Here is a 27,456-nt window from a genome sequence, read left to right on the forward strand (position 1 = left end):
CAGGCACGCACGCACGCATGCATGCACACACACCTACCAAAACGAGAAAAACAAAGCCATTGCCCATCTGCCGAGCAGATTATATCTATCTACTATTATTTTCTTCTTTTACAGTTTAACTTTTCCTATTTCCTTTAATCCAACAGGAATTACACAGTATAAATAATCTAACTTGTTTTTTTCCTAATAGCAAACAATCATTCTATCATAATTTATTGACTACTTCTCCTATTTCCTATTCATTTTATTTTTTCTCATTATTTTTCTTTTGAATTCTAGTTAGTTAACATGTAGTGTAATACTGGTTTCAGGAGTAGAATTTAGTGATTCATCACTTACATACAACACCCAGTGCTCATCCCAACAAGTGCCCTCCTTAGTACCCATCACCATTTAGCCCATCCCCCACCCACCTTCCCTCCCTCAACCCTGTTTGTTCTTTATCGTTAGAAGTCTCTTATGATTTGCCTCCCTCTCTTTTTCCCCCCTTCCCCTATGTTCATCTGTTTTGTTTCTTAAATTCCACATATGAGTGAACTTTTTGGACAAAATTCTAACAAAATTAGGAGGGACTCACTTTCAAAAAGTTCCATACCCTTGCAGGACACTTGGATTGGTTTAACAAGCAGTTCTTCAAAGTTGCAAATATGTTAAAAACCCAACTGATAGACAAGTGGCAAAAAAAGAAAATGATGTGTGTGTGTGTGAGAGAGAGAGAGAGAGAAAAAAAAAAGAGAGAATTGTAGGTGCTTAAATGTGGTTGATGTGACAACATTAGGCTGTTTGGCTTCTTCCCAGAATCCATACCTCAGGTGAACATCAATGGTCTAAAGAGTTTGTTTTCTCCTGACAAATGGCCCAAATCCAAATTCTGGAATAAGAGTACAATGACATTTTCCTAAAAATAAAGTCATGCTCCAGAACAGAAGGAAATCAGTCCGTATTTTTCATTTCGGAGCCTGGTTGATTTATGGTCTTCTCAAATCCTTTTCAAAATAAATACAATATGCTCCGTTCTAGATTCCCACAGGTGTTTACATGTCAAAAATAAGTGATAAGATACAGGTTCCTAACAGACAAGCCAATGTCCTAACTACCTATGATAGCAGTTATGATATCCTGTTATAACAAAGTATTACTTAATAAGCTGTTGGGAATTATTCTATTTGTTTTGTAAGAGTAGAAATTAATCAGAAGTCCCTGCTCACTATACAAACACTTACAATGTAATAAAGAGCAAAATAGGTAATGTCCTTGCTGTGATTTTTATGATACCTCATACTGATTCAGGAACATGTGGAGTTGCTGTACGCTGATTCTTAGGTCAGTCTCATTGAACTCATAAGGAATATTCCACCCCAGGGGTCCAAATTTCCGTCTCTCTTGCACCAAAGCATGAAAGAAGCAGAGACCATAAAGTAATTTCTTGAATTCCTCCTGTAATGAGAAGAAATGGCACCACGTCATTTCCCCCTACCACTGCATTATACTTACCACTTTTTAAAATGAAAGTAACTCTTTTTGTTTATAAATATATCCATCCCAAAGTACGCCAAAACAGAATTCACTACTTCTACAGGATATTTAGGCAAAAATATGCCCATTCGCCTACATGTTCAGTTGGCACACATAGCTGTGGACACGAGGTTTTTAGGGAGCATAGTAAGCTTGTCTATTTAGTGTTACCTTATAGGATGTTGGATGTTCCAACTGAAGCATAGTGAGGCAAGGAGAATGAATTCCAATGTGTGGTCCGAGACCACCATGGAGAAATTTCAAAGGAGACCCTTTAAACCAATTAAGCAGCTCTGTAAACAACTTCTGGATTGAAACTTTGGGCAGCCTCAAGACTTTTCCAGTTACTCTTAGGTAATAAGTCTTATACTTACTTTGAATGCCAAAGCCAGCCTTGAATCAGAAATCAGAAAGTATGAGGCACTCTCCACAAGAATGCTATAAAATGGTCAAAATAGAGCTTGAGAGAGGATTTGTGAACATTTCCTTGGAAAGAACAGCAGTTGTGCTAGGATCCCTCTTGCCCCATCCCCAAGGGAGAAAGGAGCACAAGGTCTATCTTCTCAGTCCAAGCTAGTGGGAAGGAAATTGATGGGGTCAATCAGAGTTGATGCCTGTTTCCTGCAGCTAGGGTAGACTGGAAAAGTGCAAACATTACACTCAAAAGAGTAGAGCAGTGTAAGGGGGCAGGGTAGTGGACTGGGAGAGGGAAATCAGAGCCCCGCTTCCAATGGTGGGCCAAGCCAGTGTGGATCCCAAGGAGCAGATGAGGAGCTGGATTAAGAATGTCACTCAGGGGGAGCACCCACGTGGCTCACTTTGGTTAAATGTCTGACTCTTGATTTCTGTTCACGTCATGATCATCAGGGTTTTGAGATGGAGCCCTGTTTTGGGCTCTGTGTTGGACATGGAGCCTGCTTAAGATTCTCTCTCTCTCTCTCTCCCTCTCTCCCTTTCCTCTCTCTCTAAGAAAAAAAAAAAAGAAAAGAAAAAGAAAAAAGAAAGTCAGCCAGGCGTCATTTGAAACATTTTTTGGTCAAGAGCGCTTGTATCACAGGGTAAGGAAATCCCAACAGTAAGAGTCTGTATGAAGTGAATGATAAGAACCAACAGCTGAGGAGGGTCAGGAGCAGTCAGCTGAAGGAGAGACATGACAAGGGTGATGGAGTCATGGTCAGAGGAGTCCGGAAGGGGAGCCCAAGGAGAACCCATGAAAAGACTCACAAGAGAAAAATTCAGCTTTAAACCCCCACCAAGTCCAGAGAGCTCCAAGCAATAACAGCCCAGGCCCAGAATGTCCACTCCACCCTGCTTTGTGTCTGCACATACTACAAATTGAGTGGTCAGGCTCAGCAGCCATCGTCTGCCAGGGGCACCACAGAAAGAAGGATGCCAACTCTATCCTATTCCCCTAACAGCTTGAAGCCCACTGACCACAGGTCCTAGGTGAGTTTCTGGAGAGTCAAAGCCTACATTTTTTTTTTAAGATTTTATTTATTTATTTGAGAGAGAGAATGAGATAGAGAGCATGAGAGGGGGGAGGGTCAGAGAGAGAGGCAGACTCCCCGCTGAGCAGGGAGCCCGATGTGGGACTCGATCCCGGGACTCCAGGATCATGACCTGAGCCGAAGGCAGTAGCTTAACCAACTGAGCCACCCAAGCGCCCCAAAGCCTACATTTTAAGGAAAAGTTAAGTATGTATTGATTAACACACTGCACTGTACTTTCTGATTTCTGAATCAAGACTGGCTTTGCAAGTTAAAATGACCATAGGTCATTTCATTATCTGACAGTAACCAGAAAAGCCATGATACTGCCCAGAGTTTTATCCAAGGGCAGGTGGAAGTGTCCCCTGTGGAATAAACTGAAAGGGGGAGTGGAGACAAGAGCAAAGTAGCATCAGTTTAACCAGAGAGGTGGGAAAAAGCAAAGTGACACATGCTGTGTGGATTTGGGAACTATTTTATTTCATTTCATTTCATTTCATTTCATTTCATTTATTTTATTTTATTTTTCAGTAGGCTCCACACCCAGTGTGGAGCTTAAGCTCAGAATCCTGAGATGGAGACCTGAGCTGAAATCAAGAGTGAGACACTTAACCCACTGAGCCACCCAGGTGCCCCTAGAACTATTATAGATACATTACAGAACCAAGCAAATTGGTAAATGTGCTGATGATGTGGGAGCCAGATGCTCAGTGTAGAAGTGACCTGCACATATGGAATGAGGGAAAGTAAGAAAGAACCCTGGGTGGATGGACAGAAGTTGGATATACTGTTATAAACTCATCACCTCTGAAATATGAGAATGAGTATGTATGTGTGCATGTACTTATGCACATATGTGTGTATATATATTTGTATGTATGTGTATGTGTGTGAGAGTACATGCATATATCTCCAAAGTTTCTCCCCTGAAAAGACCAAGAACCAAAAACAAGGCAGTAGCACTGAGCTCATCCAGCACCCAGATCTAGGTCTCTAGAACCAGGACTTCACAGAAAAATGGCTGGTGTCAGGGTTGGATGACAGAGAAGTCTGCAGCATCTTATGCCAAAAATGTAAGAAGGTTAAGTAACAACAACAACAACAACAACAATAATAATAATAAATGATGGGACTTAGTACAGAGGGGCCAGCTTGAAGGTGCTCCACTGACCCAATCTGGAACAATTTGAGCAAAAGACTTAAGGATGGCGATGAACTGTAAAGCACTGGGGGAAAAACCAAGGAATTCATGAGTCCATACCAACAACACATAAATAAAGGGGAAGACCAGAGGGCTGTTGCAGAGAGCAGAGTGGCAGATGTCAAATATGGAGGAAGTACTCGAGTTAGAATTATCATAGGAAATAATTGCCTCAGGCAAGATACATCGACGGCCACTAAAGCTGGGCCAGGGGTAAAGTTTGATGAGAAAGAGGATATTGGCATGGCCTGAAAATGTCTCCCCAGAGACTGATGGTTAGTTGCAAGGCACAAAGCAGTTACTACCCATTGAAGAACTCAGACATCACTTTCTCTGGGTGATCAAAATTCCTATCAACAGTGAGGGATAAATGGATATCATGTACCTCCCAATGTGGTAGTCTGAGGACACAATTTCACTAATGTCATATTTTGGCTAAAAATGAGTAACTTGAATCTAATCATGAGGAAATATCGACAAGCCCCAAATGAAATGTTCTATTTTTTTTTAAAGATTTTATTTATTTATTTGAGAGAGAGAGTGAGAGAGAGAAAGAGCACAAGAGGGGGGAGCAGGAGAGGGAGCAGCAGACTCCCTGCTGAGCAGGGAGCCCGATGCGGGACTCGATCCCGGGACTCCAGGATCATGACCTGAGCCGAAGGCAGTCGCTTAACCAACTGAGCCACCCAGGCGCCCGAAATGTTCTATTAAAAAAAGCAAGAGAAGATGAATTCTTCAGAAAGGTCAATATCCTCAAAGCCAAAGAAAGGGGAGGCAATGTTCCAGATTAAAGGAGGCAAAGAGGCATGGCAACTCAATGTCATTCTAACCCTAGACCAACCTTTAGTAAGCAGGGAAGATGCTCTAAAGGACATGATTGAATCAATGGACAAATTTGGAACACAGTAAATTAGAGAGCGTGTCCTTGCCAAATCCACTAACTAATAATAGTACCAGGGTATTAACAGGAGGTGAATATGGGTAAAGGGCATAGGGCTGTTCTTCATACTAGTTTTATACTTGCCACTTTTCTGTAAGTTTAAAATTATTTCCCAATAAGAAGTTAAAACAAAAATGATGACATACTCTTTTGGCATTTGAGGAGATTGGGCTTTTGGTTTGTATTGTGTTTCATAAATGCCTAGACTTCCAATATGTGTGACTTCCACTGGAGAGACCTTTGGATCAAGAAGAAAGGGAGTAAAATTTTGCAAAAGGGCTTCTGTCCAACCTATCACATGCAGACATGCCCTCACCGCCTACCTGGGAGTAACCCGCTCTCTATGGGCCTAATCAATGCAAAAGCTACTCATACAGCAGGTCTTAGAAGCATAGGATAAAGTTTGACTTAGTTTTAAACACAGGTGCTTGCTTTCTTTTAGTACCTAAGACTTTTGTTTAATGAAAGTACTTCTTTATTTTTAATGTTTTCTTTTGATGTGTACTTAAAACATATCCCGATATCAAAAGCATGAGCTGTTTAATGGCAAAAACTTACCAAGGTTCATAACCCCTCTTAAAAAGAAACTCTTCCATTTTTAATTATGGTAAAACTCTGTGAAACAATTTTAGGTCACAGACATTCACACATAGAATTCTAATCATGAAAGCAGTGGGTGGTTTCCCTGCTTGCCTGGGGATGCTAAAAAAGACCCTTATGAGTCCCATCAATCAAGGAGTAAAATCATTTTGGCTCTCATTATAGTTATATGGAGGAAATATTTTTATGTTTTAATTTAAAGCTATGGCTCCAAATAGCAAAGGGCTCAGTTAATATCCTGAAACAAGATTCTCCAACCTAGCAGATTTGTACTGGGAATGGCTTACAGCTGACTTTCTAAATAGAAAGCTACATTATTAATGACACCCCAGAAGATCTCAGCTGAGCAGAAATGAGGCTGGTGGTAAAATTAAAATAAAATATTAATACAATTGACTTCAGCACAGTCAATAATCAGTAATCAAAACCAACGGCACTGCAGGGCAGGAGGCCTATTTAATTTGTAGTTTTACTCAGCCACACACATCCGTGATCACCAGGGGCCACTTGAAATGTTTCCCAGGGCTGAAGTAACAAGACTTAGCCATTACTAACAGGCTTTTTGCAGCTGCCAAAGAACTCCGGGTCAGAGATTGGGTCCATGAGGTATGATCGAATGATATTAGCTCGTAAACCTTTCGGTGCTTCATTGGTCATTTTCACGCCATTCTGCAGGACAGACACGGGGAAGTTTGGTGATGGGTAACTTGTCAGCCAAATGCGGAAATCTGGATGTGTGGATTCTGGGCTTAACTCCTGCAAAAAAGGAAATCAGACATGAATGGGAAAATCCAAGGGAAATCTCCAGATCGTATGTGCATGGGATGGGTTGGAAGTGGGAGGAGGCACTGTTACAAAATAGAACCCACTGCTGCAATTTAAGGCACAAGTCTTAAAATCAGATTCTGTCCCTGAAACAACATTCTTCATTGAGAAGGCCCAGAGTGTTGCCGTGCTTCTCGAAAAATTTAAATCATAGGACTAGAAAGTTCACAAAGGTATTACAAAGGTATTACATAATTTAGAGTTGGCCACAGTAGAGACTAAGACATTCCAAAAAAATCTCATATCTTAACTGATGTTGCTGAAATATTTATAGCTATAATTCTCTGCCCGAGAGCCAGATCAAGAATAATCCATTCTTCTTACTGTAGCCAGGTTGTGAGAATGAGCAACATAAGTCAATATTAAACCAAGCAGAGATGAAAAGAAGAAAAAGAGAGCATTTTGAAAGGTGAAGCATTAAAACATATCACTATCAGCTACATTTTCTTAAGGGGATATTCAGGTCTGCACTAGGGAGGATAACGGAACACTCACTTAGCACTGTCTTGAAGGCTGTATAGGTGAGGAATGATTATCACAGGCCCTTTCCCCTCTTCCTGGTCAGTCCCACTCCCTATTGCTACTTCCCCCAATTGTTCATGTCAGTAGTATCTCATGTTTTTTTTTTTATTTCAATTCTTTATCAGTAAAACAGTTTTTGAGCACTCACATGGTGAAGAGACAAGGGTCAATTAGGAAGGATACAGAGGTGCCTACCTTCTTTAATAACAATAGTAGAGAGTGAGGGCACCGTTTTTCTCTCCTACCAGCTGCCCTATGCCCAGTGACTCAAACAGCATGACTCATGGGAATTCGGGCTATGTGTGTTATCCATTAGGGACAGCTCTTCTCTCCTATATGACTCTCTGATGGATATCTATGACACAGTTCAACAGGTCATGAGAAAGGCCTAGAGATGGAGGAGCCATGAGGAAATAGGCACAAATATAAAACCTCTAATGTAACACCTGAAGGATGAGAAGATGTTTGTAAGGCAAATAATAGAATCATTTTTCAGACAGAAATAACATGATGGCCTATATTCTTTTTTTTTTTTTTTAAGATTTATTTGTGAGAGAGGGAGAGAGCGGGGGAAGGGGCAGAGGAAGAGGGAGAGGGAGAGAGCATCTCAAGCAGACTCCCCGCTGAGCGTGGAGCACAACATGGGGCTCGATCTCACGACCCTGAGATCATGACCTGAGCCAAAACCAAGAGTCAGACACTTAACCAACTGAGCCACCCAGGCGCCCCATGATGGCCTATATTCTTGAAAAAATGTGCTGTATCAATGAAAGTGAAAGAAGTTCAAATGGCTAGAGCAAAGAAGTCATAGAAGATGGTAGCAAAGGTCAACAGGAAGTGTGTTGTCAGCCATGATGAGGGTTTAAACTGTCTTCCGTGCAAAGGAAGAGTTTTAAGCAGAGAAGCAATATTCATTCACTAATTCAGGAAGTAGTTACGGATTGTCTCTCTGGGCCAGCCACAATTCAAGGTGCTGGAGATAAAGCAGAGAACAAAAAACAAAGTCACTGTTCTCATGGGGCTTATATTCTAATGGGAGATGCAGACAAAACGGTGACAAGTGGCACAAAGGAAAATACAACCTGTTCCTTAAAGTTTCAATTGTATGTCTGGATAGTGCAAGTTATATCATTAGCTTGGTGAATTAGTAACAAAAGGGACCCTGAGTTAGGAAGGGTCTAGAATCATGGGTAATTACATCAAATGTATTTTCTCTATGTTTGTTGAAATGAAGCACCAGGTCTTCTGTTTCCTCAGTTGAGCTATGTGGGGTTTTCTTCTTGGAATTTCTGCCCACCAAAATGGGGAAGTGCCATAACCCACTGCAAGAACAGGTGGAGGAGTATTCCTTTGGTTTCAGACTGATCCTCTGTGGCAGGCTTACTGTCTAAGTAGGTGAGAAGTGAGTTAAAGCAGAGTTAAATCCTGAAGCCTTTTGGTTTAGAGTGGCTACATGAATTTCACCCTGAAAAGCCTCCTTTGTTGTCTTTGGTCCGCTGCTGTGAAAGGTATATTGGTTTCTGTCTGCACTGTGGTTTACCCCCATCTTCGAGGCTATTCTTGTTGGTGAGAGAGATTTCCAATTCACTGCATAAGCCCTTGTCCCCGCTGAGAGGGACTGGGCAAGGTCTGACTATGTGATTTCCTCTGATCCCCTAGTCCCCCATGTGAGCCCATCTCTCCTATAATCCAGCCAAGCCACTAGCCTGCAGCCCTCCAAAACAGAGGAGGGCATGGATTTGAATGGCACGTATATCACTAATTTTGAAGGGGGAATACAATCTAATAAAAATACACTTGAATTTTTACCTCGCAAACTTTCTCGAGGGTTGGCATCCAAGAGGTGGCAAGGTGACAATTCTGAAGAACAACCCATGTTCCTTCCTTGATAGCTTTTTCTATCATCTTCATAGCTATGGGCCCTTGGCCTTGACCAAGAGATAAAGAGCTAAGTTTTGATCCCCCATATCCCTGTGTACAAAAATAGTAAAGATGTTATTTGACAATGCATTTTTAAAGAAGAATCACTATTATTTTTATAGGAAATGTTAACATGAAGCATATTAAGATTTAATTATGCAGCATCCCTCAAAGGTCTAAACATATGCAGCCAACAAAATTCTTACTGATTAAGAATCTTATAAATACTCAGATCACAAGTCAGTCAGTTCATGTTGGAAACAGTCATGGTAATAAATGGAAAATTCATAGGGCCTTTGATTGTTGAGATAGGGAGAAGAAAAAAATCAAGAACATTTTACCATGAGGAAACATGAGGTGAAAAGACCTGGCTTCAAGCAGCAACTCCTAAAATCCAGAGCCCAAAAGAAAACTATGGACGGATGAATTTGTCTTGTTTCCTCCAGATCTTTGAATAATTATATTTTAATTAATTTGGCTATTGCATAAAGTTCAGAGAAAAAAAACATTAACCTCTAATTCCCATTTAAAAGTTTTTTTTAAAGAATTCTGTGGGAATGTTTGTTTGGAATGCATTTCTCCTACAGCCTGATTCATCTGCAGCTTCTGGAAACAGTGTCTGGGACTCCCTGAGCTCTTTCTCTCTAGGGCAGTTATCACCGAATGCCTCTTCGGATGAAGCCTTGAATTATGGCAGCAGTGCTAGAGTAGGGTCTCAGGCCACCTATGAACATCCACAGCTCATCAACACTGGTAGGTAGAAGCATCAGAAAACAAAACAGAGCCAGATACTACTGTTTCTGGAAGAAGTGGAGATAGCAGGTGAAGACAATGCACTGAGCAGTCCTACGCAGGGGCCAGAGAATAATCACATTGTACAATGTGGGAAGAAGAATGGTGAGGAGCTAGGAAGATCTCAAAGGATCGAAAAGGTCATGTTGATGTGGAGAGGGTGAATCCCACCTAAAATGAATTCTAGCATCCACACCACTGCCACTCTGGTCCTTCCCACTTTTGCTCTTCCTGGCCTTTTAGCAGTAGCTCCCTAACTAATGCCCTGCTTCCATTTTGCACCACTCAAATAAATTCTCCCCACTGCAGCTAGGATGAGCTGTATAAACTACAGATCAGATCATGTCACTTTGTTGCCTAAAACCCTACCACATCATCCCATTGTATTCCAAGTCCTCAGTGTAGCCTATGAAGGCCCTACACGCCCTGGACCCTCGGGATACAATCGCAGGCCCAGGTGCTGTGGTCTTGCCAGCCACGCTCCAGCACGTCTTTAACCAGTGCTAAGTGCTGTACTCCGCTATCACTCCGAAGGATCTAAGAATCACACCCAGTGAACAAAACATGAAGTATTACAATAAATTAGCCTAACAAAGAGTATTTTAACCATTTAGCTGTGTGGCCTCTAAGAAGCCACTTGACCTCTCCATGCTTTTGTGTCCCTCTCTATAAAATGGAGATGCCGCTATTTACCTCACAGGATTGCTTTAAGAATTAAAAGACAGATGTGCATAACAAGGTCTAGCAAAATTAACAGTATATATAAAGCACAATAAAAGCAGTGGTGATGGTTTTAGAAATGTCAGTATTGGGGCGTCTGGGTGGCTCAGTCGTTAAGCGTCTGCCTTCGGCTCAGGTCAGGATCCCAGGGTCCTGGGATCGAGCCCCGCATGGGGCTCCCTGCTCCGCGGGAAGCCTGCTTCTCCCTCTCCCACTCCCCCTGCTTGTGTTCCCTCTCTCACTGTGCCTCTCTCTGTCAAATAAATAAAATCTTAAAAAAAAAAGAAATGTCAGTATTACTTCCATAAAATGTTATTTTGGTTAGACCAAAAGGGAAAAAAAAAAATCAACTTGAAAATGGCCAGTCACCTGTTTATGAAGATTTTCTTACTCTTGGTTGAATGTTGTAAGAAAATTGACAGTAAATTCATTTGAATAATTTTTAAAGCCTTGAAATATAAATATTAGAATGTATTCTAACCTGGTAAAGTACCTGTAATATATGATTGTCCTGGAGAGTCAAGAAGGTCCCCCATTAGAGACTGGGAGAAGGGGCAGGATCAGAGAAGGTTCTCCCCAGGGTCACAGTCCAGACTTGAATTTATTAAATCAACCCAAGCTCCTACACTGATGCCATAATGTCAGAGAGTCCCTCTGTCCCCCCAAAATAAAAGTGAGTGCCCCCAAGTTCTGGTTTTATAATTTCAGTATAGAAAATTATTTTAATGTCAGTGCTGCCATCTAAATATCATTTTCTTGAGACTGTCAACTTCTGGACCCCCCAAGTCTTTCGAGAGCTAAGTGAGTGATCAATTTTTACCTTTCCCTCCCCCACTTAGGATAAGCAAGTTTGTTTTTTTAAAAAATTTGGCTGGAAAATACTCATTTTTATAATATCAGATAACCTCATCTATTTTAAAGTACCTGGTCATCAGCAAATTTTAGAAGGGCAGCCATGGGATCTGCTCCAGGAGAAAGCACAAAAATCAGTGGTGAACAGCAGTTACTATCTCCAAATGCCTTGGATAAATCAAAGGGGGGTGGCTCAATGAATGTGCGCCCCAATCTGTTGATTATAAATTCTTGCAGCATTGGAATAACCTAGAGAGGGACAAGAATATATTTGAAAGAATATTCAAAACTGCTTACAAACTTAAAAGTTCAGATCCAAAGATATTTTAAAACAAAAGACTACATTAGCTTAGTTATTTGTTAATGTTGGTGGAGGGTCAAAGGCATCGCTTTATATGAATGTCTTTTAGATAGAAAAAAATGACAAATTATTTAAATAATAAAAGATGAGTGGTTAGTGGCACCAGAATTCAAAGGCATTTTTCTTCCCTTCAATGAGCATTCAGCACGTAGTGGATGAAGAATATAAGAAACCGTAACTCTTTACTTAAGTTTTAAAATACTATGTTCTAAAAATCCACAACTCAAAAGTAGAAATTTGAGAGTGATTTATACAGTACTATACCATCAAGAAAGAATCAATATAGCTGGGAAAAGAAACAGAAAGAAAGCAAAAAGAAAAGCACTTTGAAAGAAGAACAAGCTATACTCCTGAGAAATAGCCAAAACTGTCTTGCAGAAAATTCCTGATAACATACCTGCGTACTTTCAGGGATCATGTGTGAGAATGAGGAGAACTCTGTGGTTTGGAGGCCCCTCCCAGGCATTCATTGTGGAAATGGAATTTTGTTCATCAATGTGGCTGATGTATAGCCTCCAATACATCCTTCCCTCTTTCTCTCTCTCTCTCTTTTTTAAATGATTTATTTGAGAGAGAGAGAGAGAGAGAAAAAGAGAGAGCAGGGCAGAGGGAGAGAATCTCAAGCAGATGCCCTGCTGAATGTGAAGCCCTAAGTAGGGCTTGATCGGACCACCCTGAGATCATGACCTGAGCTGAAACCCAGTGTCGGATGCCTAACCAACTGAGCCATCCAGGCGCCCCTTTCCTCTTTCCTTCCCTCTTTCTAATGAACGGTCTACACCTTTTCTATCTGGACAATGGCTCCAAGCTAATCACATCTCAGATGTGAGCCAAACAAGCGATAAAGATAGGTTTAACAGACCAGTATCCCTATGTCTAGCTTAATAAATTATGTAGACAACATATCCCAGGAAGAGGAGTAATGGAGTGACAGGAACCCAAAGAATATTTTGAAGGCCTCAGAATCACTCTAACTGGATACCTGCTCATACCCAAGGATGGCCTTGTGTATACGCACAACACTCTAAATTAGGTCGTCAACTCCACCAGCTGGCACCTTTCCTGAACTTGGAGCAAATTGCAAGAGCAATTTCCAAATACCAAGTATCTCAAAAAGGGGGTCTCCTCTGGAAAAAGTTACAAGTAGTTCCGAACTTTAATTGTGTATTCTCCTGATCATCTATTCACACAAGGTTTGTAAGTCAAAATCATTGACAGGTCACAATGCCTTAAACGGCGTAAATCCTAGTGTGGATGAGTGTGCGTGACAGAGGGTGTGAAGGTGGGGACCTGGGGGCCCCTGAAGGAATATCTGGACTTAAATTAGATTTTTAAATCCCTCCCCAATATTTCTCTAGGTTCATTCAACTACAGAAAAATTACAGAAGAATAACAACAGTATATAAGCACTGTGTTGACAAGGACCTACCTCACATGATGACTCATAAATTCTTTGTACACAATAAATATATACTGAACAATGAATGAATAAAAACTTGGGATGCCTCTTTTTGTGAAGGTGAGATTCTAATTATAGAAATTCTAAACAAAAGTCACAGCATAATAATTCACCCATACAAAAAGTTTCATTTCTATATAAGTTATTTCATGTTTCAGATATTTTGAATGCACACAGATATCAAGCTTATTGCAGGAAACTAAAACTATCCTGTCTATCCTGGGCCTTGTCCTTGCCTTTCGCCTTACTTTTTCCCCCACAGCTGGTCTTCCTCACTACATTAAAAAATCAACAGCAACTAACAGAAAATGAAACTTTTTTTTTTTTCACAATCTCTTCCCAAGGCTGACTTCTTCACTAAATTAGAGTTTTACAAACAAAAGCCCAAGGCTTTTAAGTTCATGGTTTTACTTTTAGTAAACTGGAGTTATAAGTGTCCCCTCTCTTTTGTGAGTGGTTCAGGATGCTGTCAGCCACTGCTCATATGTAGACCTGGCTGGAGGACCAAGTTAGGGGTGCACACATGGGGGTGAGTGAACACAACTTTCAGTGTTTTGTTTTTGTTTTAATTTTAACCTGAGTAAGACTTGCTCCCAAGACCAAACTGTAGCTCCCAAGGTGAATTAAGCTGTGCTTGCTGTTCAGTTTGCAAGGCAATAGAATTGGGTTTGCTTCTGCAATCTGATTATGCAAGCATTAGGTCTGTAAAATGAAATCTGTCAGTAACAAAAATTACAGACTAATTTAAGCAGCCATCTTCCCAAAGGCAGGAATGAAGTTTGTGGACTTCCATTTATGTTTTTCTATGTATTGCAAATTCCTGTAGGATTTATCTGAGGTCAGAGAAACATAGTCCCTTATATTTGACAAGTTTCTTATTGAAAGCTGATTAACTGGCTTTCTGTTTACAGTTCAGAAGGAGAGAACGGTGGCCAGAAGCTCTTCATTTTGTAAATGGGCTCAAAATGCTGCACACTTCAGTATTTATTCCCCTGATATGTTTCTTTTATCAATAAAACACTATAAAATACTAAATTCTTCACAAAAGTGTAAGCCCATCTCATTTTTCCTATTGGTGATTTAAAGAGCATTTTTTATATTTTTTCTAAACTAGAGCATTGGAGAACCTGGTGTGTGTAGCTTCTTACCACTGGGTGGAGTTTGTTTTGAGAACAGAGCAGTGTAAAGGAAACAAACAAACAAAAAATTGTGCTACCAAATAATGTCTACTGAAAACTAGAGATGAAGCAATTGGTGATCTTCCTGGTGGATAGATACAGTATCTCATGACTTAGAGACTGCAAGGAAATAAAAATCTACAGAGCACTAGCCCAAATAAAAGCCTCATATAGCACTGTTCCTTTCTCTGGTATGCTAATGCCATGTTACTTTGGAAAAACCACTCTTTTAAAAGTATAATAGCCATATATTATTTTTAAATATACACAGATTCCAAAATCCCAATTTACCACTAGAACTTGGAATACCTGGTAACAGCAAGATTGAAAGGTTTGAGGTTGCTAGTAACAGAAGAGCATACCAATAATTCTTTTTCTATTAAGGATTATAGGTGTGATTGTATAGCTAATGGTCATTAATCACTTAGGTTAAATTGAATTATGCTCTAGTAGCAAACATTTCCAGATCTCAGTGACTTAACACAATAAAAAGCTTGTTTCTTATCCCTGCAAAGTCCTGTGTGTGCAGGCAACCTACTCACTGGGTCGCCTCAGTGATGGCACTTTAATATCAAATGTGATTCCACAATGTTGATGGCGGGGGGGTTACCCTGGAGAGTCTCATGCTGGAAGTTAAATGCTTCTGTCCTGACACTTCTCACATTTTATTGGCCAAAGCAAAGTTTATGGCCAGAGTCCTTCACCTCATGTGTGCAAGGGAGGAGAACCGGAAATATTAGTGAATAGTATTAATGTCTACATTCATCCAACTACCCGAGGAAAACTCTAAAGAAGATATGGAAACACATAGGGCAAAGTTATAAGACAGGGTGCCAAAGTATTGGACAGAGTAGCTATGTAAAGTATAAAACCATAAATTTCACCTCAATTGATTTAAAAACAAAAACAGGGGCGCCTGGGTGGCTCAGTCGGTTAAGCGTCTGCCTTCGGCTCAGGTCATGATCCCAGGGTCCTGGGATGAGCCCCACATCGGCCTCCTTGCTCAGCGGGGAGTCTATTTCTCCCTCTCCTTCTGCCTCTCCTCCTCCCCCTGCTCATGCACGCGTGTGCTCTCTCTCTCAAATAAATAAAATCTTTAAAAGAAAGTTAGTAGAATAAAAAATAAATAAAAACAAAAACATACAAACAAAACCCCTCAGCATGAATATCTAACTCCTCATCTCCCTCAAATACACTTTAAAAGGAGAATGAATAAGGAAAGTAATAGTTGATCTTTTTGGTAGCTCAATGTATTTTCAGATTAAAATGTCAAACTTTTTAAAACATAAAACTGGGGAACATATTTATAGGTGAAAGTCTGCAATAAACTGATATAAAACATGAACAGAAGCTTCTTTGTTTCTTCAAACACTGAGAGGAGAAGATTGGTGGTACATGCAGAGTCATTTTAGTGGAATGGTCTATAGAGCTTAGAAAACAAAGTAAAAACCTTTGAAAATTTTAATAAAAGGTTTTAAAGGAGGAAGCCGTATTAGGCAAGAGTGTGAAATATTTCATATTCTTCCATATTTAATACTTGCAGGGAAAACTTCTGAAGGCTTAACACTAAAGTTTCAGTGGCAATTCATTTTTGAAAGGGCTACCAAGGCCGAGAAGGTTTCATTATTTTAATGAAAATTAAAATAATTTAATTTGGCTACTTCCAACACCTAAGAGCAGGGCAAGCATTATGACTTTTTTTTTTTTAAGATTTTATTAATTTATCTGTCAGAGAAAGAGAGAGAGAGCACAAGCAGGGGGGAGCAGCAGGCAGAGAGAGAAGCAGGCTCCCTGCTGAGCAAGGAGCCCCATGCAGGTCTTGATCCCAGGATGCTGGGATCATGAGCTGAGCTGAAGGCAGATGCTTAACCGACTAAGCCACCCAATGCGTCCCAGCATTATGACTTTCGTAGGCCCCAGGCACCTTGTACATCCCTTCCCCCATGAAAAAATATCAAAAATTATATTTTATAATTGTTTTGGTATAATTATAAGCTTAAAATAGACTGGATTATATTTGCTATTTTTAAACAGAATTAAAACATTTGCATAAACAACTAGAAGTATCATGGGCTCTAGGCACGATGCCTAACGGATACTTGGGCCCTGGCGAAGAACACACTGACAAGCCAAGCAAGAATTGCATGTGTTCGTTCAACAGACCATGGCTTACAGAGGGAAGAGTGTCTCTGCCCCACTTGGCACTGATGCATGCAAAAACTTTCAAAACTAAATTGCTTTCACCACCTAAGTTCTGGTTTTTTGTTGTTAGGGTGGAAGTACTGTCTTATATCCCCTAGCAACTCAAATTGTGAATATAGTAAATTTTGAAATCATTATGTATTACTTTTACTTGAGTAGTAACAGAGGGCAACCAGGTTATTTTTTTCAATTTTTTCTCAACATACCTAATATCTACATTTTTTTCAGAGTATATGGATATCTCTGTGGATGTCTTTATACTTAGATGAATAAATAGCGTATAATAATGCAAATGAGAATGTCACTGAGTACTGAGATTTGCTGACATGACAGGTCAGCTGATTCATTGGTTATATAATTTACCATTTAAAGAAATTAAAACGAACAGTATTGACATTTTCCTTTGTAGTTAGCAGTGATGAATGTCTTAAAAATGATACTCTACTAGCTTTCCAAAGGCCAACCAAGAACTACATATAAAGATGGCATTTGAAAAGACAGAAAGTCTACTCTATCTGCTGGGCGCTAACACTAACACCATTGACTAATATCATCAAACTAATAAGAATAGGGATTACAGCATGTAAAAGAAGTAGATTGTAGGGAATTGGGGAAGCATAAATTAAAAGAATCATAAAATAAATAAAACTATAAAATATAGTCTGCTCAGTTCTTAACTTAGTGTGGTTTTAATGATACACAAACTCCTTGAAAAATGACTGCATTGGAAGGAAGTGGGATTAGTACCGCCAGGCTCCTCCACCTCCACTGTGATCATAGAAGGAAATAAAAGTTGTCGGGACTGGAATGGCGGGGTGGGGACTGGAATCACTGAGCTGCTTTAAAAGCTTGCACTTACCTTGTCTGGTCTCAAGCAACGAATGATAAGCATCCTTTGAAACTCATTTGCTTTATCTTCCCAATTTTCAGGAAAAACCTCATGATGTGGCTCCTAGAATTTCAGTAGACATAATTCAGTGTTATTTTAGAGATTATTTCTAAAGAGAATAGTATTTTGACTTAGAAACTGATTTTTAGGGAAAGCATATAATGACTAAATGAAATCAAGAAGACTAATGTAAATTTTATTAGGCTGCGGTAAAGTTAGGAAATAAGGAATGAAAAGAAAATTTAAAACACCACAAAGGGATCAAAACTAGGACATGAATTAAGCAGGTTAATGTCAATATGAATACTAATCATTAGACAAAATGAATCCTGTTATTAAAAAATGTGCATATGGAGTTTTCCCATTATTTCTCCAAAGGCATTTTAAAACCTACCAACTACTGTCATCATCTATTTATAAAAATAAATATTTATTACAAAAGAAGAAAGGCATTATACTTAAATTTATTGTGATATTTCCTATTTTGAACAATGTTTTGGTGTCTTTTTTATAAAGGTATATTTGAAACTGTATATAGTAAAAAAGAAGCCAAAAAAGAGAGAAAGCTATTAAAAATACACAAGAAGAGAGGCATTAAGATCCCAGGAGGGGTAAAATAAAAAAAATAAAAAAATAAAGGAGACATTTGTAAAAATTTTAAAACTCTAGGGAAGGCTATGTGGTATCTCATATTAGAAATCTCCATGCTTCAGCATAGTCAATAATATTTCTGTTTCAAATTAGAATGAAGTACTCACAAAAACATACTTGTCTCTAAGAAATAGATTTTTATTACTAACGGAGAGAGATCCAAAAGAGATTCAGTCCACAATATTTGCATTTATGTATAGATACACTCTCATTGTCATGTATAATACAAGTTGGTAACCAAATAAAAAATGTTCTCCACATATCTTGCTCTTTCTTTCTTCTTCCCATCTTCCCCAAAGAGAGCTCTTACATATTAAACCCGGGAAAGCAGGATGTCATGAGAATAGAAATAAAGGAGTATAAAAAAATAATTATGAATTGGCAAACTATTAGCCCTCATGCTAAAAAAAAAAAAAAAAAAAAGTGAAGGCAGGCAACAATTTCTATGTATTCCAGAAGGGAAACTGTTTTACGGTTTGTGTTGACTATAATAGTCTCCAATTATCAAGATAGGGTCCCATGAAAAATTGTTTGAGAATAATTAGCTTTTCCCTCTGAAAGGGAGGTGGAAATTTTATTCTGTCCACAGTTCTTCTAGCCAGAGTACAAATTAGATTTACATGAAGCAAATTAACAGGAGAAAAAAACTAAAGTTTTATTACATGTACATAGAGGCCCAATCATGACACTGAGACCTAAAGAAGTGATCAAGGCATCAGTTCTCTTTAAAAAAAAAAAAAAAGGTGATTAAGGCAGGTAGTTTTTATACTTTCTAGACAAAGAGACCATAAATCTGTGAGGAAAAAAAAGAAAACTTAACTTTGGGAGTTTCAGTTAGTAAGGAATTCTAAACAGAATTTGGGCTGGGGTTAGTAAATTAGTAAAAAGTAACAAGGGCTGTTGATACAGCCTTCTATGCTCTAAATTCCTAGTCTCTGGTGATGAGGATGTCTTTTTACCTACTGGTACAGGGAGGATACCTTTCACATGGGAGATTTATTTCCACTCTCAGGGGGACAGAGGGTCCTCTTGCATAGGCTGTCCCTTAAGTAACTTTTATTTAAAATAATCCATATGCCAAAGTGGCACATTTTAGGTAGCCTGCCCTTGGCCCCTACACTTCATGTCAAATGACAAAAATGTTTATTAGCTTCTATCCGGCATTCTAGCTTATATCTGCATTTATATCCTGCACTCAGAAGATCTAAACAATAGCTCTTTTGTAAAAAAAAAAAAAAAAAATTTAAGATCTATTTATTTTAGAGAGAGAGCACTAGCAGGAGGAGCAGAGGGAGAGGAAGTCTTAAGCAGGTCCTGCGTTGAGTGTGGAGCCCGATCCCATGACCCAAAGATCATGACCTGAACTGAAACCAAGAGTCAGACACTCAACTGCACCACCCAGGCACCCCTGTGAAAATTTTTTAAAAGATTTTATTTTTAAGTAATCTCTACACCAAACATGGGGCTTGAACTTCCAACCCCAAGATCAAGAGTCCCATGCCCTATCAACTGAGCCAGCTGGGTGCCCCTATTTTATAAAATTTTTAACTCACTTGCTATTATGATTGCAAGGTCTAAATTGTTAATAAATAAAAACCTGGTATGGAAATCCAAAAAAAATATTTTAAGGACTCTGCATCTCCACACATTTGAGGATTTAAGGATTTGAACAGAAGTTCAGAAGAGAACTACCAATTTAGAAGGTGGGGATAATATAAATCTAAACCTTGATTTCAAAATCTGACCAGTTGTTTAAAGCTTAATTAAATATTGTTTTTAGTCAAAGATAAGAATAAATTACTTAGCATTATTTTGTCCCTTTAAAAACTTTGGAATAAGCAAAAGGGTTAAAAACATACCAAACTATCATATACTTTTTTCCATCCATCCTTTAAGTGCATAAACTCCCTACGAATGGTTTTGAAGGAATGTAAATCATCCAGTCGACATATTTCATCCCATGATTTTTGAGGAAGCCATGTGCAAGGGTTGGCATGAGGATTATCCAATCCAATGCCACCAGTTAGCAGAAATCTCCACTCAGCTTTATTAATCTTTGGAAAACAAAGTATCATGAAGAGTCAGAAATGAATTCATTATATACATAATACATTTAAACCATTTTAAAAGAACTGACTATTGACTTTCAAGTTTTAGGTATGGTCCTTATGAAATCCTATAGCTACAGTATAGCAGCTCAGTACTTATTCATATGAAACCAATTTACCCATTATAACTGGCTTTCAAAATATTTCCATTCTAGATAGCTACTTTTTGATAATTTTCCTCCAGAATTACTAATCTAAACATAAAAATTCTTTGAGTATATGTTTTCTAAAAATGTCTGTTTAGACTCTTACAGGCTCTAAAAATTGTGGGAAGACAGAAGGGAGAGGGTGGGGGAATCAGTAAAAACAGGTGAGGGGGAGTGGGAGATACAGGCGTTCAGTATGAAATGAGGAAGTGACAGGAGTGAAAGGTACAGGTAAGGAATGTAGTCAATGGGATTGTAAGCGCATTATGTGGTGGGAGATGGTAGTTACACTTGGTGGTATAGAGGTGATGAATCACTATGTTGTACACCTAAAACTACTGTGTGTCACTGTGTGGCAACTATACTTAATAAATATAAAAATAAATAAAATAAAAATGTTGGGAAGACAGAAAGCATTCAATCTGCCATATTTTCAACTATTCTCCGTAAAATGTAATGAGGTACTGCTATGAAACTTTTGCAAGAAATGCAAGCATAAAACCTTTATTCCTTCAGAATTCGACCAATACATCACCAAATCAAAGTAATGAATCTTAAACACCTAAGTAAATAAAATAGGGAATTTTGTTTATCACTCTTTTCAATACCTCTTTCATTCTAAAGGTGTTTCCTATATTTTAAATGAATAGATTTGAAATAGAACAAAAATTTATGACAGGTACTGTTAAGCCCAAATGGACTTGACTAACTTGCGCAAGTTCTTAAAAACATTACCATTTATATGATTACTTGGTGTAAATATATCAACATATTTAGTAAATTTCTTAGCATACTTAAATGAGATTCTAATAGAAACTAATTTATTTTAAACTAAAACATACATAAATTTAAGTAATAATTACATAGTGTACTCTGCTTTATTTTTCATCTCTGTGAAACTCAGTCTGGTTGTGATGTCTTGCCTTAACTATAATAATTATTGTTTACCTATTTACAACCCTTTTGTATGTATATATACATACCCCCCCCACACACCCATACAAATTAGTAAATTAATGAATCAATGTTAGTCTTTTTTCTACAAATTATAACAGTACTGACCGCACGTTCATGTAGTAGCAGATTTATAGTTAGACAAAAGGAAAAGAGTAGCTTATCCTTTTCAAAGAGCGATCGGCAGACATTAACATACAGGGAGTAAGTAAAGTGATCCTTCAGAATCTGAAGCCTACAGGTCAACAGAAAGACAAGTGAATAAATAAAAATGCATTATACCTTAAAAAAAATGCTCTTAGGAAACCTAATATAAACCATTTAGATGCATATTCTTCTAATAAGCTTTCTGGTCAATTACCCCCAAAACAATCAATGATCGTCATTAACTGGGTGCACCACTTTGAAAGCTACACAATGTAGAAACCCTTCAGTAGAATTGCATTTTACTGTTGATTTTTAAAAAAAAACTTAATCTTCCTTTTGGAAAGAAGTCAATGCATGGTACATTAATCTATTATGTTTAAAGATTTGTGGATTATTTTTAACTATAAAGCATTTCTTGGGGTAAAATTTGATTTTCTTATTCTGCAGATGCTTCCAAATGTTCTATATTATATATTAAATTCACAGATTAAAATTAATAGATTCTTTATTAAATTAACATTTGGTAGTGTGCTACTCTGCTCATAAATCCATAAAAGCTGGAGAAATCACAAAACTTGATAAACTACATTTTTATTTACCACATAGATGGAACATGGAAATAGGAATAATGACAATATTTGCAACTAACAACTTTCTAGTAAGTGCTAATATGTGTTTTCTGTATTCATAGCAATTCTTTACATGAATATAACACTTTAAAAATTATCATTTAATTCTCTTATAGGGAAAATAAACCATCATTGAAACAAGAATTTCTTTTTTTAAGATTTTATTTATTTGACAGAGAGAGAGAGAGCACAGGCAGGGGAAGCAGCAGAGGGAGAGGGAGAAGCAGACTCCCCAGTGAGCAGGGAGCCCAACTCAGGGCTTGACCCAGGACTCCAGGATCATGACCTGAGCTAAAGGCAGACGCTTAACCAACTGAGCCACCCAGGCACCCCTGAAACAAATATTTCAAAAATATTTTTTATTACATAGGTTATAATAGTTGTACTAGAAATAAACAGTTGACTGGAAACCTTTGCAGAGAGCTAATGACTGACAATGGCTCAAACTAAGCACTTCCTTATCTGAAGGAAAAATTAGTATTAAAGTTTGTATTTTGATTAAGCAAAATTTTATCAGTGTTTCTTAATGTGTCTAGAAAGACTAATCTACCAGTACCACCATATCTTGGCTATTTTCAGACTGATATCCTAGGCTACCAATCATCTCAGCTCTAATTTTCTCCTTACTTGCCTATTTCTTTAATTATTTTGTACCCTGCCAGCATTCTCATAAAGAAAATTGTAACAAATTTATGTATTTTATTTCTAGTTGAGAACTCTGGAAAAGGGCTTGGTAGAGAGGGCTTTGAAACTAGTTGCTGAAATATAGTTGAATTCTCTGAAGATTTAAAATAATCAGACTATTCCTGTCCCCATTTTTATGCTAATCATGGTCTTTTCACACTTGGTATTTAATTTGTCTCATCTGTAACAGTACAATTAATACAGGGTAACTCAGATTTGGTCTTTCTAGAATAAAATAAAAATGTCTGCACTTTAAAACAAATTTCCTCTTATAGATAGGAAGATTGAAGGGAAAATTATAAGGGTCACTCGTATTAGAAATTCAATTTCAGTCTCAGTGATAAAAATGCAGATTAAAATACAATATTTTAATAATCTGTTACAGTGAAAAAGAGGATAAACATGATAATTTTCAATGCTGATGTGTGATACGGGGATATAAGATCATTTGCGTTCCTCCAATGGAGTTGTATATTTGAATAATCATTCAGGAATCTGAAAGAAGTAAACACCTTTGTTCTAATTTTGGAATTCTAGCCTATAGAAATAATTAACAATGTGGACATTTATATTTATTGCGGTATTATTAATAATTTGAAAGCTGGAGATTATCTATGAGTCTTATTTTTTTAAAGATTTTATTTATTTATTTGACAGAGATAGACACAGCAAGAGAGGGAACACAAACAGGGGGAGTGGGAGAGCAAAAAGCAAGCTTCCCGCTGAGCAGGGAGCCTGATGCGGGGCTTGATCCCAGGACCCTGGGAACATGACCTGAGCCAAAGTCAGACGCTTAACAACTGAGCCACCCAGGCCCCCTACCTGTGAGTCTTAAAACATGAAAATCATGGCACATTCATAAAATGGTACATTGTGCAACTATTAAAAGTTATGTTTCAGAAGAGTAATAACATGGGAAAAATGATCTTGATAGAAGCGGAGGGAAAAGAAAAAACACTGTGCGTGTGTGTGTATACATTTATATTGTTTTCCGAGAGAGATTTCTGTTTGGTCCCTATAACAAAGCTATATCCTCATTAGATTTTTGTTTTTGTACTTATGGGTTTTTTTGGCTATAGTTATTTATTTTGCTATATTAAAAATTTGATTAAAAAATGATCCAAATTACTATGGCTATTTCACAGTATATATATGTCACAGTCATATATATATAGCATTAAAAACATGTTTTGTGTTTAATAGTTAAGAGTTATTATGAATAATAACCATCAGAAGGTAAGTAAAAATGAAATATGTTTTCATTGCTGAGTAAAAGGAAATAAATAATTTTACTAGTTGTTACAAGTTTATACCCTTAAACACCATCAATTTATCCTACCAAGCCCCTTCCCCTGGTAACCACCATTTCACTGTTTGTTGTTGTTTTTTGTTTTTACAGGCATGAATTTTTTTTTTGATTCCACATGTAAGTGATATCCACATTACTTATCTTTCTCTGACTTATCTTGGTTAGCATAATGTGCTCAAGGTCAATCCATGTCACAAATGGCAGAACATGTACATGCAGAACAATGAAAATGGACACCTATCTCATACCACTCATAAAAATTAACTCAAGGGCGCCTGGGTGGCTCAGTTGGGTAAGCGACTGCCTTCGGCTCAGGTCATGACCCTGGAGTCCCGGGATCAAGTCCCGCATCGGGCTCCCTGCTCGGCAGGAAGTCTGCTTCTCCCTCTGACCCTCCCCCGTCTCATGTGCTCTCTCTCATTCTCTCTCTCTCAAATAAATAAATAAAATCTTTAAAAAAAAAATTAACTCAAAATGGGTCAAAGATGTAAACTTAAGACTTTCTATCATAAAACTCCTAGAAGAAAACATAGGGAAGAAACCTATCAATTATTTCAGCAATGATTTTCTTAGACGTGACACCAAAAGCACAAACAAAAGCAAAAATCAACAAATGGGACTAATTCAAACCTAAAAGCTTCTGCACAGCAAAAGAAACAATAAAAAAAAAAATAGCACCAAGAAATAAACCTATACTTACATGGGCAATTAATCTATGACAAAGGAAGCAAAAATATACAATAGGGGAAAAGACAGTCTTTTCAACAAATGGTGCTGGGAAAACTGGACAGCTGCATGCAGAAGAATAAAACTGTGCCATTTTCTTACACCATACACAAAAACAAACTCAAAATGGATTAAAGATCTAAATGTGAGACCTGAAATCATAAAACTCCTAGAAGAAAACAGGCAGTAATTTCTTTCACATTGGCCTGAGCAACATTTTTCTAGATACATCTCCTTGGGCAAGGGGGAAAAAAGGCAAAAATAAACTATTGGGACTCCATAAATAAAAAGCTTTTGCACAGTGAAGAAAACCATCAACAAAACAAAAAAGCAACTACTGAATGGGAGAAGATATTCACAAATGATATATCTGATAAGGGATTAATATCCAAAATATATAAACAACTTACACAACTCAAAACCAAAAACCCAAATAATCTGATTAAAAATAGGCAGAGGGTCTGAATAGACATTTTTCCAAAGACATACAGATGTCAAACAGACACATGAAAGGATGCTCAACATCACTAGTCACCGAGGAAATGCAAATCAAAACCACAATGAGGTATCAGATGACACCTCTCAGAATCACTAGAATCAAAAAGACAAGAAGTGTCAGCAAGGATGTGGAGAAAAAGGAACACTTGTGCGCTGCTGGTAGGAAGATAAATCGGTGCAGCCACTGTGGAAAACAGTATGGAGTTTCCTCAAAAAACTTCAAAATAAAAATACCATATGATTCAGTAACTCCACTATTGGGTATTTATCCAAAGAAAATGAAAACACTATTTACAATAGCCAAGATACAGAAGCAACACAAGTGCCCGTCCATAGATGAATGGATAAAGAACATGGAGTTTTTTTTTTAAAGATTTTATTTATTTATTTTTATTTTTTTTTTAAAGATTTTATTTATTTATTTGAGAGAGAGAGAATGAGAGACAGAGAGCATGAGAGGGAGGAGGGTCAGAGGGAGAAGCAGACCCCCCGCTGAGCAGGGAGCCCGATGCGGGACTCGATCCCGGGACTCCAGGATCATGACCTGAGCCGAAGGCAGTCGCTTAACCAACTGAGCCACCCAGGCGCCCAAGATTTTATTTATTTATTTGATAGAGAGAGACACAGCGAGAGAGGGAACACAAGCAGGGGGAGTGAGAGAGGGAGAAGCAGGCTTCCCGCGGAGCAGGGAGCCCGATGCGGGACTCGATCCCAGGACCCTGGGATCATGACCTGAGCTGAAGGCAGATGCTTAATGACTGAGCCACCCAGGTGCCCCAAGAACATGGAGTTTATACACACACACACACACACACACACACACACACACACACACTGGAATATTCCTTAGCCATAGAAAAGAATGAGATCTTGCCATTTGTAACAACATGGATGGACCCAGAAGATACAAAGCTAAGCGAATAAGTCTGACAGAGAAAGACAAATACCATATGATTTCACTCCTGTGTCGAATCTAAAAAACAAAACAAACAAACAAAAAGCAGAAATGGACCCCTAAATACAGAGAACTGCTGGTTGCCAGCGGGGAGGGTGTTGAGGGGATGTGCAAAATGGGTGAAGGGGAGTGGGAGGTACGGGCCTCCAGTTATGGAATGGATAAGTCACAGGAATAAAAGGTACAGCATAGGGAATAAGTCAATGATATTGCAATAGTGTTGTATGATGACAGATGGGAGCTACCCTTGTCGTGAGCACAGCATAACATACGGTCTTGTCTAATCATTGTTGTACACCTGAAACTAATATAACATTGTGTGTCAACTGTACTTCAAAACAAGCAAACAAACAAACAAAAACCCCAAAGGAAACAATAACAACAACAACAAAATGAAAGGGCAGCCATGGGAGAGAATTTTTGCAAACCATGTATCGAATAAAGAGTTAATATCCAAAATATACAAAGAGCTAACCACTTAATAACAAAAAAAATCTGATTAAAAATGGGCAAAATACCTAAATAGACATTTTTCTAAAGAGGACATCAAAATAGGCAACAGGGCATATGAAAAGATGCTCAGTGTCACTAATTATCAGGGAAATGCAGATCAAAACCACGATGAGAGATCACCTCACACCTAATAGAACAACGGCACTAAGAAAACAAGAGATAATAGGTGCTGGCCAGGATGTGGTGAAAAGGGAACTCCTCCACAAATCATGTGTGTTTTCCCTCTGGCTAAAGCCAGTTTGCTAGCACAGATGGTCACGTCAATTAGCAGGTAAATTTGAGATGAGATTTCTGCCTTTGCGATCTCTTAGTGGATTGCCTGTGATACGTAACGCATTCTGGTTTAATGTTTACTGGATAATAAAACTGTTTACTGCCTTTGTGGAGAAAACTTCGGGGTTGGGAAAATATTTTGCTTCGATGCTTCTCCAACAATATACTAGCACCACGGAAGTGAATAAACCACTGCACTATACAAAAGAACATGAATCTCACAAATGCAATGCTGAGAATAAGATGCCAGACACACAAGAGCACAGACTGTGTGATTCCATTCATACAATGTTCTAAAACAGGCAGAACTAACTTAGGGTGTTGGAAGTCAGGACAGTCTTTAGCTTGGTGGAAGGGGTTTGGTTAGTCTCTAGAAGAGGACACAAAGTGGGGTTTCTGG

At 38.3% G+C, this 27,456-nt stretch overlaps 1 protein-coding gene across 1 annotated transcript in view; it reads right to left on the bottom strand.

Moving 5' to 3' along the window:
• DNAH7 (dynein axonemal heavy chain 7) overlaps positions 1 to 27,456 on the bottom strand; it is a 251,256-nt gene that overhangs the window by 28,849 nt on the left and 194,951 nt on the right. Inside the window, exons 50-56 of the mRNA XM_021703031.2 lie at positions 21,431 to 21,557; positions 19,974 to 20,168; positions 17,434 to 17,526; positions 11,447 to 11,623; positions 8,900 to 9,061; positions 6,299 to 6,499; positions 1,276 to 1,437 (exon numbers count right to left, since the gene is read on the bottom strand). Of these exons, the coding sequence (XP_021558706.2) occupies positions 1,276 to 1,437; positions 6,299 to 6,499; positions 8,900 to 9,061; positions 11,447 to 11,623; positions 17,434 to 17,526; positions 19,974 to 20,168; positions 21,431 to 21,557 (1,117 nt within the window). The remainder of the gene's footprint in view (positions 1 to 1,275; positions 1,438 to 6,298; positions 6,500 to 8,899; positions 9,062 to 11,446; positions 11,624 to 17,433; positions 17,527 to 19,973; positions 20,169 to 21,430; positions 21,558 to 27,456) is intronic.

This window comes from Neomonachus schauinslandi, chromosome 3 (assembly GCF_002201575.2).
Source record: "Neomonachus schauinslandi chromosome 3, ASM220157v2, whole genome shotgun sequence".
NCBI lineage: Eukaryota > Metazoa > Chordata > Mammalia > Carnivora > Phocidae > Neomonachus > Neomonachus schauinslandi.